Below are 18,213 nucleotides of genomic sequence, written 5' to 3'. Positions count from 1 at the left end.
GTCTTTATTAGTGAGCGGTAATTCCAGTTTTAGATTCACACTTTTTGTGCAATTTCTATTTACAACATGATAGCGCGATTGCCACAATTTTATTACTACACTTGTAATAATTAGCTGTTACTCTTAAAAGATTGATTTTATTCAGATATGCATGTTGTGCTTTAATAGCCGACACGTGTTTCAACCGATTACAGGTCTACTTCAGGGCTGTATTGTATCCCATATTTATATCAAAGTAAGATATGTCAACATTACAATACGCATATAATCACATTAATTGTTTCATTTCACATCATAGTGTACAATTGGCAAATGTCGGTCATAATCAAGAAAGACAAAATGGGAGGGGAGAACTAGGGAAGCATGGGGAGAAGGAGAAGATAAAAGCAGCATCCCCGTTTTTCCATTATTATCTTTTCACAAAGCTCTATTCTTCAGATATATACTAAGTATTATCACCACTTAACCATCATACAATTAAGTATTCGACATTTAATTATTCAAACACCACCTCAATTAAGTGAAAGCACCAAATGCCATTCTTGCACAGGATACTTTCGTTTTTTGCTACCCTATCTTTACCAAATTATTTCCATGCTTATTAGATTAAAATATATTCTATTTTTCGTACTCAATTCTATTTTTCGTACTCATTTGTTAAATTTCACCTCTATACATAGTTATTAATGTACATTACTCGCCGTAGTGCAAACCTATTTCACCAAACACCATCAAGCGGATAGAAAAATAATGTATATTCACCGATTGATTAATATTTCTCACACCATATTGGCCTATCGGCAAATCAGGCATTTATCGTGAGGTTTACTCAAACCTGAATCTGAAATATGATGAGTAAATTGATAAGCACAATCCTAAATGAGCAAACATTTCTTTAAACCACATACATTATTTCAATAGTTGTTTTGCTTAGTTTCTCTGTTGTCATAAGTTAATACAGGTTTATCCATATTCTTCAACCAATGTAGTCTCTCGAATACGTTCTGCTGCAGACTAATATCTATGGCAAAAATGAAAATATCACCATTATTCTTAGGACTACTAGTCTTAGACCTTCTTTTCTACTTTATTAGGAATGTCTATTGTAATAACATATATGTCTATTTTCTCTTACAAACCTTCAACATTCCCTATTGCTTAATGTGTACTCTTTTTAAGCCAATTTCTTGATTGTTGTGGCATTCCTTGATCTCAAAGCCATTCAGATATGGCCATAAATTCCCGTAATAGAGGGGGTAAAAGGACTAATACAAAACGTGTGATCAGATATCTTATAATATCCTTGATATTCCACTAGAAATGTTAACCTTCATAAAATTAGGTACTCACAAGTTATTAAGTTGAAGAATCCTCAACCTGTTTCAATTCCTAAACCGCAGTATTCCACGTGGCTAATTGCAGTCACCATTTTGAAAAAAATGCTTTTTAATCTGCCTCGTGACATCATACGTTGCGCCAGGTGACGTCACATGTCCGTTTTCATAAAACAACGAACTAGTTTTACAATACTTGCGCTCATCATTACACACATCCTCGTGCGTGTTCTAAGACAGGGGGAAAACACTATTTTGCTCACAACCTCCTGGGACCATTGTGCGCACTGCTCTTGTATATACTCTGAAACCTCAAAGATGACCATTTTAATGTAACAATGATTATTATTTGTCCATGTTCGTGTTCACCAAAATTGAATTGGATTGATGCCATTTATCAATCTCACCTTTTCTTTCAAATCTAAGCCTCCACTTACTATTTTGGATTACCCAGCATATCTTCACAGCTTACCCGTCTCATTAATCACCATATGCCCTCACATTCATAGTTTAACCATTGTGGGGCAGAGACTGTGATCTATCCGTTCATCCTCATGTTTTGTCATATCCTGTATCCAATGTGTGTTTATTAGGCTTTGTATTTTAACAAATTAATTGCACAAAGTTAGCACTTTAGCATCTGAAACTAGGGGGTTGTCCTACCCTCTATGGATCTTAGGGGTGCGCAGGGTAGGTTCAGTGCACACTGGTTTTAGACCCTTACGGGTGCCCATGCAGTTTGGACAACCGTTGAAAGAAACAGCATGCTTGCTGATGTCAAACAGATATCTCTAATACAATATTCATGTACAAAATTCCAATTATTTTATGCAAAATTGCAGCTTTTTATTAATTAGCTGATGCTTATTTTCTTTGTGCAAAGCATTTTAGTAGACATTTATATATGACAATCTATAATGTCCATTGTGGAACACAAAAGCATAGTTAAACATTCACTATGGCATAAATGTAAAGGTCAAGGGCATGGTAAATAAAGCATTCATTTGTACATGTTAACTGGCAGTTTGTTTATAAGAAAAAATGTTCCATGCCAATGAATGTGGAAAACACAGGATGAAAGTGCAGATGAAGGAGACGTTGGAAATCGGTCTCCTATGCCCAGCTAAAGTCTGACCTCATATTTGGTCTACGTCTGCGTGTGATGTTAGGAAATGAAAACGCAGGAAAAGAGCATGATAGTATTTTGGGGAAGTGTGCTGCTGACGTTTGGTAGCCTTCTTCTGGGGCCAAAGAAAGTCAGGAGACTCTGTGTTAAGAAAAACAGAAAAGGTAGAGAAAGTATATAAGAGAGTACAGTTAAAACAGCTACAGGTTGCTGATGAGGGTCAATGTGGAGCATTAAATGCTAAAAACAAATCCTAAAATTGGTTCCAGAGACAAACTCCACTCACCACTGGTCGTGCGTCCAGTTGGAGCGGATGAACGCGAGGGGTTTCATCATAGGGCAGTTGGAGAGGGGGAAGTAGCCTGTGTGGGCGTAGGTGGAGTGGATGGCCGGGATGCGGGCAGGCGGCCTGTGGACAAACAATGCCGGACCCTCGGGGTGGATAGCGGGGTAGGTAGTAGGTCCGCGAGAGTAGAACCTGTGAGGTATGGGAGAGAAGAAGGGGGGGAAGGGAGGAGGAGGGATGGGAAAAAGGAGGAGGGAATGATGCATAGGTCATTGGAAGCGAGTGGGGGCGCAGAACAAACAAGCAAAAATATGCAGAAAAGTGCGTTATGATGTGGAAAAAGGACGAGGCAAATAGTACCTGAAACTGATAGGTGGGATCCCACCAGGATGGAGCGGGGGACCGTCTCACGAGCAGTCCGGGAGCGAAGTCATCGGGGCTGGATGGCTCTGAGGAGAAAGAGCGTCTGGTGCGCCCTGTGGGGTGAATGTGAAGAGAAAATGAGGGTCGAGTAAGGATCTGTGTGTGGGCGTGTAGGGCCGAGAAGGAGCGACGCTCTCAAGAGGAGGGTGAAGCGACTGACAGCCTAGCCGTATTCAAGTGTAGATGGGCATACCTGCAGTCAGTCGAAGTGAGCAGAACTTGGACTGGCATCTCGAAATGGCGCCTGTGCTGGCTCTGGAAAGGAGAGCTGTGAATATGTGCGATCGGGCAGGATGGTGCTGCGCGTGCGCACAAGATAAGTGTCTCGTGTGCACGTAGCCGTAGCTGCGCAGTGTCCCACGGGTAGTGTCTCCGGCTAGACTCACTGCTGCGGGAGCAATGCGGGATGGTGCAAGGGTCTCACCCGTAGCGTCGGAGAAGAGCTGCCCCGGGATCAGCTGATCCGTGTGAAAGACACAAGGGGGTGATGTGCGCCAGGTATGTGTTCTGGGCACAGGGGAGGTTGTGGGAGGGTAGGTGTGGAACGGGAAAAGAATACGGCATGGGTAGAAGGGCTGGAATTAGATGAGCCACGCACTCGAGGGAGAGAGGAGATGGAAAACGGCATGTCATTGGCCATGCGGCTGGAAGTTAAAAGTGGAAAGTACGGCTGGTGTGTGAGAGAAATAAACACACCACGGGAGATAAAATGTGAAAGAATGACAAACCAGTGGCCGGGCTGAGTGCGAGATCAGTGCTTTTAAAAGGGTATTCACGTCCTGTATGGCGGGAGGAGGGAAATCCTTGGCCCCAGGGGTGGTGCCGGAGTGGGGACTGCCAGTCATCAAAAGACACATATGAAGACACAAGATCTGAAAATGCCAGAAAGTATAAACATGTCTGTGAAAAGCCAATCAGTTGAAAAAAGGTTCTTGGATATGCATGCACAGTGATCTGCGTCAGATGGTAAGAGCAGAGGGTACATCATATACAGTACAGAGTTATAACAAAAGGTCATACATGTAACACAAGAATACATCATATAAAATGCAGAGTTATACTTCAAGTCACGCCTCATAGAAGGAAACTGGTGGTGGATGACACCATAAATATGTGCATATGTACAGGCACACAAGGGCGTGTAACAATGTCTAGAAGCATGGTAGAAAATGGTCTCTGTTTCATGTAAGTGCAACGGATATGACAGAGAGGAGAGCAGAGAAGGGGCTCAGTTATGTAGTCACTGGAAAGGGAATATCAGATGCTGAACGGTCCTGGTTGGGCATTGTTGAGGCCGGTGGTAATGGATTTTAGTTTATGCATCCACCATGCCTCTTTGAAATTGAGGGTATTGGCGATGTTGGTTTTGTTCTGGACTTTATCCACCACCCACCAGGAGAAGGAGTCAAAATCATGATGAAATTCAACAAAATGGTGGACGAAAGGAGCAGTAAGGGATTTGCAGCGTATCCTTGATCTGTGTTCACAGATGAGTTTGTGAACGGGTCTTGAAGTTTGGCCCACGTACCGTAGTGCACAAGGACATTGAATTACATATATAACGTTGGTGGATTTACAATTAGAGAAGTGTCTAATTTCCACTCTTTTCCCTCAATCATAAATGAGTTGAGTTTCTTGGTTTGTTTGCAAACCGTGCATTGGCCGCACGGCTGGTGTCCAGTGATCTCTCTCATGTTCCATAAGGTGGAACGGGCTGGAGTTTTGTTAGATTTGGAACTTGTTAGGAATTCTTTCAGATTTCTGGACCTCTTGAGAGCCATACGTGGTTTAGGTTCATCTGGAAGATTGAGTTGAACAAGAGGCCAGAATTTTCTGATGAGGGATTTGAGTTTGGAAGTGGTTGGGCTGAAGGTGGTGACACAAGTAAGGATGTTCTCAGGAGTAGCAGTTCAGTCTTTGGGTGTCAGAAGGGCCTCTCTCGGTGTGTATCTTGCTCTCTTCTGGGTGTTTTTTATAAATTTCTTGGGGTAACCTCTTGACAACAGTTTTGTCTGAAGGTCGCTTAAATGTTTCTGAAAATCGTCCATTTGCGTGCAATTGCGACGAATCCTCAAGAACTCTCCGTACGGGAGGTTATCTCGTAGGCTCTTGGGGTTGTGGCTGTTGTAATGTAGGACCGTGTTGCGGTCTGTAGTTTTTATTAATGTAACAATGAGTATTATTTGTCCAGGTTCGTGTGCACCAAAATTGAATTGGATTGATGCCATTTATCAATCTCACCTTTTATTTCAAATCTAAGCCTCCACTTACTATTTTGGATTCCCCAGCATATCTTCACAGCTTACCCGTCTCATTAATCACCATATGGCCTCACATTCATAGTTTAACCATTGTGGGGCAGAGACTGTGATCTATCCGTTCATCCTCATGTTTTGTCATATCCTGTATCCAATGTGTGTTTATTAGGCTTTGTATTTTAACAAATTAATTGCACAAAGTTAGCACTTTAGCATCTAACATACTGGGCCTCATTACATAGTAGGCGGCCGCAAAATGAACGGTGCCGGTGAGGGACCAGCACCATTCATTCCGGGCTGCCACATTACGAGGTCTGCAGCGGGTCCTGCTCTGGACGCCTGGCCAGAGCAGACGTGCAGAGTGGGACCCGCTAGCAGACCAGGTTGCTAACAACGGGCCCGTCATTAACGGGCCCGTTGTTAGCATCCTCCCCATTCCCATTGAGCCCTATGGGGGCTCAAGTGGGAATGGGGATGTACCGGGTCCAGGTCCAGAGAATGGGAATTACCAGGCCTGCTAAAGTTGGCATGGCCCGGTAATTCCCTATTTCTGGAACCCAGACCCGGTACCCGGTTTGGGGGTAGCCATGCCACTAAAAACTCCTAATGAGGACCACTGTTTCTACTTGTGAGATATGACCCTGTTCAAAGGCTTTTCACGTGATGCATGTTCAAGTCCTCTATGTTACTTAATCTATTGCAAGGTTGAACAAACCCAAACTATTCTGGTTCTCATTGCTCCATATTGTTTGCCATTCCACGTGTGTTGCATAGTGACATTCATGATATTAACATTCTTCATACCTCTAATGTCATCCTATGCTGTGATCATGTGAATTCCTCTTGACTGCTGAAACCTCTACTAGAGTAAAGTTTGCAACGCCCATGGTCTGTTACCTTTTCAGAGGTCATTCTATTTTTCTAGGCACACAAATCATAGAAATATACCCATTTCGTGGTCTGAATTCAGACCCTTTGCAATTGTCCGATGTTGACAGATCATCCTTGCTTCAGTTTGTCTTAAACGTCTCTCCCTGTCCCCTCCTCGAGGGATGGGATGGGCTAGTTTCAGACCAACAAATTGTATTCCAGCTTGGTCGTCAGGCTGATTTTTTTCTTGCCAATGTGTTGAAAGTGGCAGTCTTGGGTCATTATTCTGCAATGCATATGGATGCTCTCTGATCTTATTCGCATTTCCCGAATGGTGCTGCCAATATATATAAGTTCACAAACACAAATGATGGCATATGCTGCAAACTTAGACTTACAATTTATAAAGTCCCTGATTAAAAAAGGCTCTTTCACGTTCATACATATATTTGTCATCTCTTTTCCAAGCTGGCACATACTGCACGTGCCACATTTGAAACAAAACCTGTGACGTTTTTATTTAACCATTTTTTTTTCTGGGATTCAACTCAGGTATTTGGTAATGCTTTCAAAACAGCTGGTAATTCCGTTATCGCCTCAGCCAAAAACTCCAAAAAATCAAAGCAATGCCGGCATTTTCTCCTAGCAAATGGAAATCCATCACACTGACCCTTCACTCTAATTCTTATTTAACCGCAAAGTCCCCATGACGCCCTGTGCAGGATATCGCTTATGCCTATTCTCTATTCTTGCCCCCTACCTCTGGAACACCCTCCCTCCAAGCATCCTAATTAAAATCTGCCGTCAGATTACATCTCCTCTGCCTCCAACTACAAGTAAAGGTTACCTATCAGCTCCACTTTATGAACACCCCTTTACCTTCCTAGTAAGGACGCATTGCCACTAACCACTTAACAAACAGCCTGACTACATATGTACTATTTATAATGGTGCTCAGTTTCATTATATCAACCCCATTGCACTCTGGGTGGAAACTCTATTATAAAGCACCCTTTTGTGGGACTGCTCCACACTCTGCTGTGAAGTGCTGTATCTGTATCAAATGTCATGTCTTTGCTCAATACATAAATGCAAATACAAATCAATACAAATACCTGTTGTTTGTGAGTTAATGGAGGTGCACTGCTGCTGGCTGTGCTTTGCTGTAAACCACCTTTGCAGTTCTGCACCTGTGTATCGTCTGTGAAGCTTGAAGCAATGTGTGGAGAGCTTGCACTGGCCATGCCATAGGTGCTGTCATTCAATGGCACTCTCAGAGGTCAAACTCTTTTATTTCCATCTTTTAGGGTTATTGTGCGGGGATTGTCAGGTTTAGCTTAAGTGTACATTTCTTGAGGACTAGTATTCAGAAGGGTACCTGGTTACTGCCTTGCTCTGCCCAGGTCAGTACAATAATATCAACAAACGAATGAGCAAGGTCAGGTCGATCTCTGCTGAAGAGTAACCACTGCTACACCCTGAGTGGGTAACCCCTTGTGTGGGTGGTCACAGAATTCTCATGAAACTGTTCTTCTGCACAAAAGGGTTTTATTTTGAAGTGCAGTGGTGTAGTAATCCTCGACATCCGAGACGACACACTGCTGCTTCAACGATCTTGGCAGCTGTATTCACTGGCAATTGGCGTGACCACGCCTGTTGACAAGATGACGACTGCATCCTAAAGAAGTGGATCCTTCCACCTCTTAATCTGAGCCACTAAGCTCCTCGGATTCAACCACATAGGACCCTCCACTCGTAAGGACACTCCTGTCCTGATGAAGGCCTACACCATTAGAGCTCACCTAGCTCCACGCAAAATGGCCGAAACACTGTCGTGTTGACATGTATTATATGTTATTGTTCAACTCTTGATTGTGCCCACACTCTATGGGCCCCCTACCTGTCTATGATTCCACTGAATTCTCTAAGCTTCCTTCCCAAGGAACCTATAGAGAATGAACAAACTGTACAAGTAGATGTCTCAAATATTGACTACTTGATCATTTGTACTTAGGTACTAGACTTTGTATGTCCTCAAATGTGAATGTCCTATCTTTTTGAAAAATACCAGTGTATTACTACACCACTGCACTTCAAAGTAAAACCCTTTTGTGCAGAAGAACAGTTTCATGAGAATTCTGTGACCACCCACACAAGGGGTCACCCACTCAGGGTGTAGCAGTGCTTACTCTTCAGCAGAGATTGACCTGACCTTGCTCATTCGTTTGTTGACATTTCTTGAGGACGACTGGTCTGCATGTTTCATTGTGGGTAAGATTAAGGGCCTGATTTACAAAAAAATGTTTAAATGGCAAAGTTCCATTGAAAACATTTTTGTAAATCAGGCCCAAGTGTTTATGTGGTAGCTAGCATAATGTCCAGCTACTTGGTACCTCCAGGACCATGTCACTTCACATTACATCCTGATTCATGGAAGTGTTTTATAATGGCACAATCCCATAGGAAAACGTTCTGTGAATCAGGCCCTAGATATTTTTGGGAGGCCGATATAGCTGAGAGACAGGCACGTTTGCTATGGGTGAAGATAGATATGAAATGTGTCATGTGTACACACAGAGAATCCAACCCATTGAGGGAAGTCCATTTGGAGTTCAGACTCTGCTCATTCAGAGGTTGGTCTCGCTACTGAGACGTTCAACGAGTGATATAACTATACGTCTGTAATACTGTATGCCGTCCAGACGAGGTCTCGTGGTACTGTTCCAGGAAATGTCTACAAGATCTGCTGAGCGTAGGCTGCACCGTCCCACCAAAGGTACAGCAGCCTTGCGCAGATGTTCTGGTGCTGTCCCATTAAAAATTGCCTAATTGTGATGAAAGGTTTTGTATATCCCCCTCTAGCGCCCCATCCGCGAAGGCGTGATAAAACATTCGGAGATATTTCCATGTTTTGGGAAGTGAGCATATTCCCATGCTTCTAAGTTTGGGAGTAAATTGCTTCCATGGAAAATCAATGGAAGTCAATTGTTCAGTAGAAACAACAGGCAACATGCTGCTGACTTCTTTTATGGAAGTCTGATATTTACACAGTAACCACTGGATCTACGAAAGACTTATACTGGCCCACTTTGGGAGCTGTTCATGGGAAAAAACATACCTTCAGAGGCTGCACAACGGGAAGTCTCATTTTGAACATTGTGCAATCTATGCAAGTCTTTGACTTCCTGGCACCTATTTTTTTGTAGTGTTTTGTGCTTTTTCTGGACTTGAATTCAAACATCCATAAAAGCATTAACTTAAGCACAGCCCATAATTATAGCTGTTCACAAAAGGGTCCGTGAGCCCTTCCATCGAGAACAAACATGGTCAAATAACCTGTTCTCTAGGAAGGTGCCCACCCGGCAGAGTCTACAACCACTTTTTAGTTCACTGCACCCTTCACAGAGGAGAAATATCCATCTGCATATCAGTCTTTGTCCCGCCCACATGGGCAGTTCAGCACCCAAATGCTAGGCAAACCCCTTCTAATCAAGAGTACCAACAGCGACCCCAGACACGGGTTTCGGCCTAGTTGGGCCTCATCAGTGAGGTGACGCTGTAACTCTCTAAGCACAGTGAGCAAGGTGTCCACATCTGGATTACCCTGGGTAATTGAGGATGAGACCAGACTGATATGCAGATGGATATTTTTCCTCTGTGAAGGGTACAGTGAGCTAAAACGTGGTTGTAGACCCTCCCGAGTGGGCACCTTCCCATAGAAGAGGTTATTTGGCCGTGTCCGTTCTCGGTAGAGGGGCTGGCAGAAATGTTTTTGCACAATTATAGCCGCCCTGCTGACAAGTGTTTGTTTGTACCTACTCACACATCCTTTAGTCCAGGTGCACATTATAACAGCTGTTGCGGGGGGAGGGCAAAAGGAAGTGGCACCTTCGTAAGCAGACACTGCGTGTCTAGGCGTGTGAAAGTCAGAACGCTGACACCAGCAAAAACAACCAGCAAAAAACGAGCACAGAAATAATTAACAATCCACAGGATTGAGTGTTCAAAAAAAGCCTCAACACACATTGTATGTGTTCAATAAAAATCTTCTTGTATACTTCCCTTTTATACAAATTCACAGACGAAACAAGAGACTTTTTCTCTGCCGTGAGTTGCACAAATAAAACATGACACATATTCATGTGGACAAAAATATCATGTGGGGTTCCCAGCAGCCCGAGCTCTGGCTGTGCGCAATCTGTGTGTCCTAGACATTTGCTTGGTGAAGGAAGAGAGCGTGCTTTTATTGCATCTCCCTTATATTCAATGTTACAACAATAGCAGTGCAAAATTCTAAAAAAAAATAAAAATGTTTCTAAATTATGTTCACTTGGCTCTCGGTGCACTGGCTGGGGTGCTGACTATAGACATACTGCGTAGATGATTGGAACCCATTAGCACCTAGCATGGGGCAGTCAGCCAATCAGCTCCCTCCAACCCCAGGCCTGATCCGTGACTGTAAGTCGAGTTTGGAGGGAACAAGGTACTGCTTCCCTACACACCAGGTTGAGTCAGGCTGTGCCACCTCCTGCTGCATTCCCTCTGCTACCGCGCACCCAGCATCCTCTGCCAGCACATTTTACCTGATCGAGCAGCACCTACACATCCCAGCTATAACGCCTTCTCCACCGGGCAGTGCCATAGAATGCAAGTAGGGGCTGACTCCAAGTGGCACTCTGGTACATTTATGGCAGCCATCTTTGTATGGAGTCAGCTTCCCTTTGAAAATGAGGCACACCGAAGCATGTCTGCTTTCTTCAGAGGTAACGGTTTTGAGGGCAGACAGCACTCTTTTTGCACCCTGAGCATTATGCTTGTTTTCTAATAGTTTCAATGCCTGCATTCAGGGACAGGAGCAGTGGGAAACAGCCCTGAGCTCTCATGGAGCCATTACTGGCCCAGTCTCTCCCAAAGGCAGCTGTCAACACTACACTAACAAAGCACTAATGGCCAATTTGGCTTGTAATGGATGATCTATGCATTCTCAACCTCATTATGTTACTAGGCAAATGGGTGACAGCATTTGAGAAAGAAATGGACCGCACAAGCGACCAACCACGGAATCGGAAAAGCCTGAAGCTGGATGGCTTCCTTATTACACTATGGTCTTCATTTCAGAAAAGGAGATTTATACGCAGTCCAATGTCACTGGTGATTCATACATTTTTATGAATAATGCCATCAACCTCGGAAGGGCGAGAAACTAGATGAGATTCGAACCTGTGACCTGAAAGATGAAGTTGGGTTGTACCAAACTTCAGTTTCGATTGAGTATTCTGCCAAAGATCGGCTGAAATCCAAATATCGGATTTTATCTACTGGGTATTTATAATGCCCCTATACACAATGTGTTTCAAGGTACAAAGTTCAGTCGAATACTTTCTGGAACACTCACTCGAAGCCCAAGTCCACTTTCTATGATTAGCTATCTTGTCTCTGTTTGAGAACTGATATCCGATTACATAGAGTGGAACTGCCAAGTTAAGGCTGCAGCAGCCAATAAGCTATTTGTTTGCTGACTGCTGCAAATGCTACCTTCACTGATGTGCAGAATGTAATTTGCTCCGTGAGTAAATTACATCCCAAACGCCAGCGAGGGTGGCATTTGCAGCAGCCAATAAGCAAGTAGCTTATTGACTGCTGAAGCCTTCCCCAATAGTATCTTTCAGGCAGTGTTTTGCACACAGAGCGTCTCCAAAGGAAATCCTTGGAGGCTCTCTGAGAGCAAAATACATTCTGCACATCAGTGAAGTTGGTCCCTCCTTCACTGATATGCAGAATGTATTTTGCTTATCGAGGGTCTCCAAGGATTTCCTTTGGAGACGCTCTGTGAACAAAACACCTCCAGGAGAAGGCGGTAGCAGCCAATAAGCTCCTTGGAGGCAATGTGCCTCTAGCAGTGACTAATAAACTGCTGGAAGCACATTATGGAAATGGTGCAGCATTTTCCGATGGGTCCATGCACATTCTCTGATCATTTTCATAATTATACCGATCACAAAACGTGCATGCAAGCATAGGAAAATGTTGCGCCAGCAGTATCTAATATAGTGCTTGAGGCATGTTATGGAAATGGCACTGTGTTTCCCTATGGAAACATGTACATTTTCTGATCAGTTTAATTAACGTGCCTCCAGCAACAGATTAAACATTAAAATACTGCATACTTACATGCCAAGGTCTGGAATACCTTCCTGAATATGTACTAGTTCTTCAATATGGATACAATATGTATTTTTTTTCTCTCTGTCTCTCTCTTTCTCTACTTTTCTTGACTGTTTCTACTATATATGCCAAGCTATGTATTTTCATTTGTTCATGTGTTGTTTGGTAAAATGTAAATAAAAAAAAAATAAAAAAAATACGGCTGGAGGCAGCGTGCTTTCAGCAGACTACACTAATCTGCTTGAGGCACGCTATACAATAGCGTAGCATTGTCCCATGGACACGGGCACATTTTCGGCTCGTTTTCATTATTCAACCGATCAGAAAATGTGTGCCCGTTCCATAACTTGCCTCAAGCATTATACTAAACTGTCTTTTGTAGCCATGGGGGCAGGAACCATACTATAGTGAACTTTTCGGCTCTCTATTCGGCTTTGGTCAAAGAACGTTGGCCAACTATGGGGTATTGGGCAGGATGGTAATGTCGCCATTCGGTACACCCCTACATTCAAGACATTATTTGCAGCATTACTCTAGCAATGGATTCACTGCCTGCTCAGCTCACAAGCAGGAAACACGTTTTAAAAAATGAAGTTCTATTCCCCCAAAAGAGACGCAATTGCTCAGAGAGACTCCGGACGGAGAGTTCTAGATTCGGGGCTATTGCCAAAATGAGGGCATTGCTAGCCGATACTTAGAAACACCTGCGCGGATCCATTGAGGACATGCCATCTAGAGGTGTCTTGTTTTAATGTAAAGAACCAAGAGACTCCAATGCTTATCCCGTCTTTCCCATGTGATCATTTGAAAATAACTTAATCACCCAGTCCCCTCTTTTTGTTATCACCCCAAATTGTAAGCATTTAGAAACAGGATATTGCGCGTTGTAGAGAAACAGGTCATTTAGATGTGTTTTTTCTGAGGTAAAGAAAAAGCTGGACTTGCATTCCAGCCCACAACCTCACAGACACGTAAGTCAAAGGCAGCAGAGCTCAGGACGCAGGACACCCACCTGCAATTAGAGACACCAGCATGAAGAGGAGGAGGCACGGGGCCCGGCGGGGGGCCTCTCTTGGGGTGTTCATCCTGGAGGTCTGCGCGTCCACGACTGGCTCTGCTGTGGAGGCCGGGGGCATAATGTCTAAAACCTCTTTGCTGATGGGAAAGAGGACGGAGGGGAGGCGGGGGAGGAGACTTCCTGAATCTGCAGTCTCTTTTCTCAAACTCTAATCTGAGTAAAGAGCGACAGGGACCTTTCATTGAAATGACCCTGCCCTCTTTTGGAGCAAGACTCTTATAATGCTGCAGCAGGAGCACATTTTAATGTTTGGTACCTGTAACGTAGGATCCCAGTGTTAAAGACAACTGGCAGAGAGCTGAAGAGCGAGGAAGCGATGCTTCTGCACAGGCCAAGCAGGAGATCTTTGGGTCACTCTGGGTGCAGCCAGAGTAATGGCGGCTGTCAGTGTTACTGTCACCCTAAGTACGATGATTGTAGGTAAAGCCCTTCCATTATGTTGCTATTAATGCGCATCTTTCAGGCACTGCGGACCCAATAACTCCAAATGTCCCGATATTTGCTGGGCATTGGCAATTAGGTACTCCTGCAACAAGCTCCTTTTCTTCCAGGCGGGGATGGGACGAGACCATTTTGACATACATTCAGCCTTTTTAAAAACAAACGACGGGAGCAAAGTTACATGTAATTATTCCACACACCAATCCCTTTCCAGCCTTGGCCTGTCTACTGGATTTGCCCAACATGTCCTTTTCTCTTCCCCACACGGACTGGATTTTTTATTTTTTACACAATCCACCCCATTGCTCGCCTTCATTTGGTTTAACCTTGGCATTTGTTCGTGACAGTAATGGATCCCTCTGCTAATGTCACGTAATGGAGGTTTCTCTACTTGCAGGTTGTGCATCAGATCTGCATTGCATTCTCTCTGGAGTAGTTGGGGACGAACCACACCTGGCACATGTGTGTGGCCTGTGACACGCTTATGGTGCAGCCGCATTTGGAAGCTAGCGAGGTGCTGGGAAGATATCTTCAAGAGACATTGGGCCTCATTACGGGGTTGGCGGCAGAACCCGCCGGTAGGCAGCGGACTACCGCCGACCCCGTAACACTGTTTCCGCCACTGGGATATCATGGCAGGCGGCGGAACGGTTAATCCTGATTCCCGTGGAGTGCCATTGGAGTCCATGGGAATGGGGTCACTGAAGCAATGCGCTGTTGCTAACGGTGCCGGTGCTTCAGTGAAAACACTGCCGGTAGGGGCCTGAACTCCCAGAAGGTCAGGCCTGCTGGAAGTTCTGTGCCCCTAGCGGCAAACTCGCAGTTTGGCGGTTCAGAAAGGGCTCCGGTACGTTGCTACCGGCACCCTTGTTTCCACCCGATCAAACATGTAATGGGGCACATCTGAAATAAGCAAGAGCCCTTTTCAGGGCTAAGAAAGGTACGTTACCACTTTTTTCAAAACTACACTCTCCCAGTGATGTATTCCATCGTCAAACCAAACCAGGAGGTAGCATACAGGTTCTAGCCATACTGGGGAGACAGGTGCACCCAGCAATGGCCTTGCAAGGTCTAGCACAAGATTGAGTCTGAGGTGATGACGCATCACCCCAAATTACAAGTTCATTCAGAGACTGAAACCAGAGAGACTCTTTTTGATGACTTTTCAAGTGGAGTCCAGCATAGAAAAGACATGAAAGCCTCCCGAGGCCCCTCAGAGATCTATGGGCAGTGCTATAAGTGCAGAAACCCCTCACCCTGCGTGCAGCCGTTGTCCAGTCACTGTACAGCAAATCAGACTGGTTCATCATGGCAGTTCTCAAAATGGCCTCCATCTCTGGTGTGTTGGAGGATTCCTTACAGTGTTGCTAGTTCCCAAGCATCCAAAGAGTTGGCCTCTTAGGCCCCTCTAACATGCCCACACAGGAGGATCCGCTAGAAGGACCTTCACTCCAGAAACTCACTGAAATCAGGGGAGCGGCAGGTTTAAGTCTCCAGATGGTTCACAGTTCCCCCCAGAAGGCTTCAGATGGGAAGGGTCTGCTCAGTTACAAATGACTCCTTATGTAGATGGTAGATCACTGGGTTTTCCTTTTCAATTTCCCTCTCATCCCTCTCTGGTGAAACCTACACAGTAGTGGATATATTTTAGGAGTAAGGGTCAGCCTTGTCAACCTATACCTCGCCCGTTTAACCAAGGTGCTCTAAGCCAATGCCAACATCCTTTTGGGAAGGCCATTTTCCAACATCATTCCAGAACCTGCTGCCGTCTCCAGCCATGAAGGAATACCTTATTGGACTTATGGCAGAGGTACAGGTAATTCTTTATGGGATCGTCTCACGGTCTTTACTACACTCCAAGTGATCTCTCGTGTGCCTACATTGACTTTGAAAGAAACATTACCTGAGACTTCTTCAAAGGTGAAGATCGCCCTGACTCCTCCCACCCCACACCCCCCCCACCCGGTGGCATCAGAAAGATCATCAACTGCATCCTTTACAGTCAGCTCATCTGTGTATCCTGCCTGGACACGTCATGTGCTGGACCCTGTAATATGTCACCAAGTGACCCAATGCAGATCTGGATGAGGGCGAAAAGGATTGCCTCTTCTGTTAAGGTATCCAGTGACTGCTGTCTGACTCTAATGGAGTGCCTGGACATCTCAACAGTCTCCCAGCAGATGTGAGAGTGGCGTTAGGCATCCTTGTCACCAATGAGTATGGCAAATAGAGCAGATGACAGCAGAAGAAGCTGAGGTAGCTGGAGTATGGCAAAGGCCTCACTCTGCCCTCGAGCCCAGCAAGCAACCATGCGGGAGCTAGATATTGCCCACTTCCATTGGAGAGCTTCCTAGCTTTGCACACGCATCAGTCACACACATGCGATGCACTAGCCACTGATATGAAGCTCGCCAGCTACTCTAGCTCTCCTAAACACATCAACTAGTGCTTCCAGTCATGCCAACCCACTTTGCATGTGTTTACTGTTTACACCAAATCCTCCTCCTTTGTCCATGTGAAACATTACCTGAATTGTCCCCCCGATCATATCTTATAAAACGCCTGATGTCAGCTAAGGGTATGTTACTTGTATCTACGTGTATATCTTTCACTGTCACTAAACTCCGATCGCCTACTTTAGGAACGAACATCAGCCGATTCTATAGGTTTTGTGCATGCGTTTATATGCTGGGCTTGTAACCCTAATCCCAGCATCGTTATCCCTGTTATTTGTGTATGTTGCTTTACTTCTTAGCACTTTAAAGCAACAAACCTGTGAGGTGACACTCTACAAAACTAACCATCAAATCAAATTAAATTGTATAATATTATCTCATTTTCCCATTTTCAATAGACGTTTCTAGGACTGCACGTTAACGCTGCTATCCTAGATGCCATGTGCACATTTCACTTCTAATGTAGCTGTATTTCTGAAAGGCGGCCATCTTGCTTAACATCCAGTGATCTGTCAACAGATTGGGCAGAGCAGAACGCATGATCCAGTCACCTCTCCTATTGGCTGTCCCACCTAGATAGAAGCACTAAATCCACTTTTTAGGCATAGAGCATTTTAACGAAATGAATGTGTATGTCAAAATTATTTTCAAGTACAATCTATTCAGCCACACGCTCCTAATACATGAACACAAAATCTGTGCACTTGTACCTAGCAAATGGAAATCCATCACAATTATCCTTCCTTCTAATTTCCTACTTTTGCTGAAAGTCTCACCCAGACCGTTTGCAACATTTTGCTCGCGCTTCTTGGCTGTTTGAGTACACTACCACTGCAATACTATCCCTCCGACATCTAGAACATCCCCTCCTTGCCAGCATTTAAATGCACTCCCAGAAGAAGTCTCCCTCCAATGTATACCTGAACTGGCCCATCTCATTGTCACTCCCCAACAACCTCCCTTATCTGTTGCAATGTAAACAGGATTAAAGATTGACTAAACCAAGTCAATTGTACCTATCAGCTCCACTACACGAACACTCCCTCTTCCCTCCCTAGCATGTACATATTGTCAATAACGTCTCAGCAACCTAACGATGAACATATCATCCCCATGTCACACAGGTCCTATCACCGACTGGACCTCAATCTACTAGGAGAACTGTAGTACAAAGCCCACATTCGTGGTTGCACTCCAACCTCTGTTGTGATGTACTGTTGCCAGGGGCGTTGCCAAGGTTGGAAAAGATGCAAGGCTATGCTAATGTCGGCACTGCCGGATTCGGGGCCAAGCTAGTTTTTTGGTGGTAGCCCCTGATATTCTATCTGGGCCAAAAGATCCAGGGCTGTAGGCCACCCAGCCCTCCCCTAGCAACGCATCTTTACTGTTCCGTGTTTCTCTTTCAATTGGCATGTCTTCAATTAATAAATACATGGAAATACAAGTGTGCGTGGGCCCTCTACTGTTGATGTACTTGTTCGGGATGTGTGTGAGGGAAGCTTGTACTGCACCCTGCACTGCTGCTGTCTGCACTATACTTGTCCTTTTAGTGAGGAAAGCGTCCATTGCCCGTGCCCATGACCGTGCCCGTGCCGAGTTTGTTCTGTGGGCCTCTCAAGGAAGAAACTCATTCATTTATAAATGTGTCCTCACATTTTATGGTTCTTGTTTGAGGACTTTCAGTTTTATTTCAGATCCACGTCTATTTGGTTCAGGGCATGTTCCTTGGAGATGACTGTTGGGTACGTTCCATTGTGGGTAAGATTAAGGGCCTGA

At 44.6% G+C, this 18,213-nt stretch overlaps 1 protein-coding gene across 1 annotated transcript in view; it reads right to left on the bottom strand.

Annotated features, from left to right (window-relative positions):
• The window catches only part of LOC138530377 (tapasin-related protein-like), a 107,564-nt gene extending 93,966 nt beyond the window's left edge, over window positions 1-13,598 (bottom strand). Inside the window, exon 1 of the mRNA XM_069640907.1 lies at window positions 13,475-13,598. Coding sequence (XP_069497008.1) covers window positions 13,475-13,598 — 124 coding nt within the window. The remainder of the gene's footprint in view (window positions 1-13,474) is intronic.
• Window positions 13,599-18,213: the final 4,615 nt, after the last annotated feature.

The sequence above is a fragment of the Ambystoma mexicanum genome, chromosome 1p, assembly GCF_040938575.1.
Source record: "Ambystoma mexicanum isolate Mex_15411 chromosome 1p, UKY_AmexF1_1, whole genome shotgun sequence".
NCBI classification, from domain to species: Eukaryota; Metazoa; Chordata; class Amphibia; order Caudata; family Ambystomatidae; genus Ambystoma; species Ambystoma mexicanum.
The sequence above is the reverse complement of the archived record's forward strand: the minus strand, read 5'-3'. Positions and strand labels throughout refer to the sequence as shown.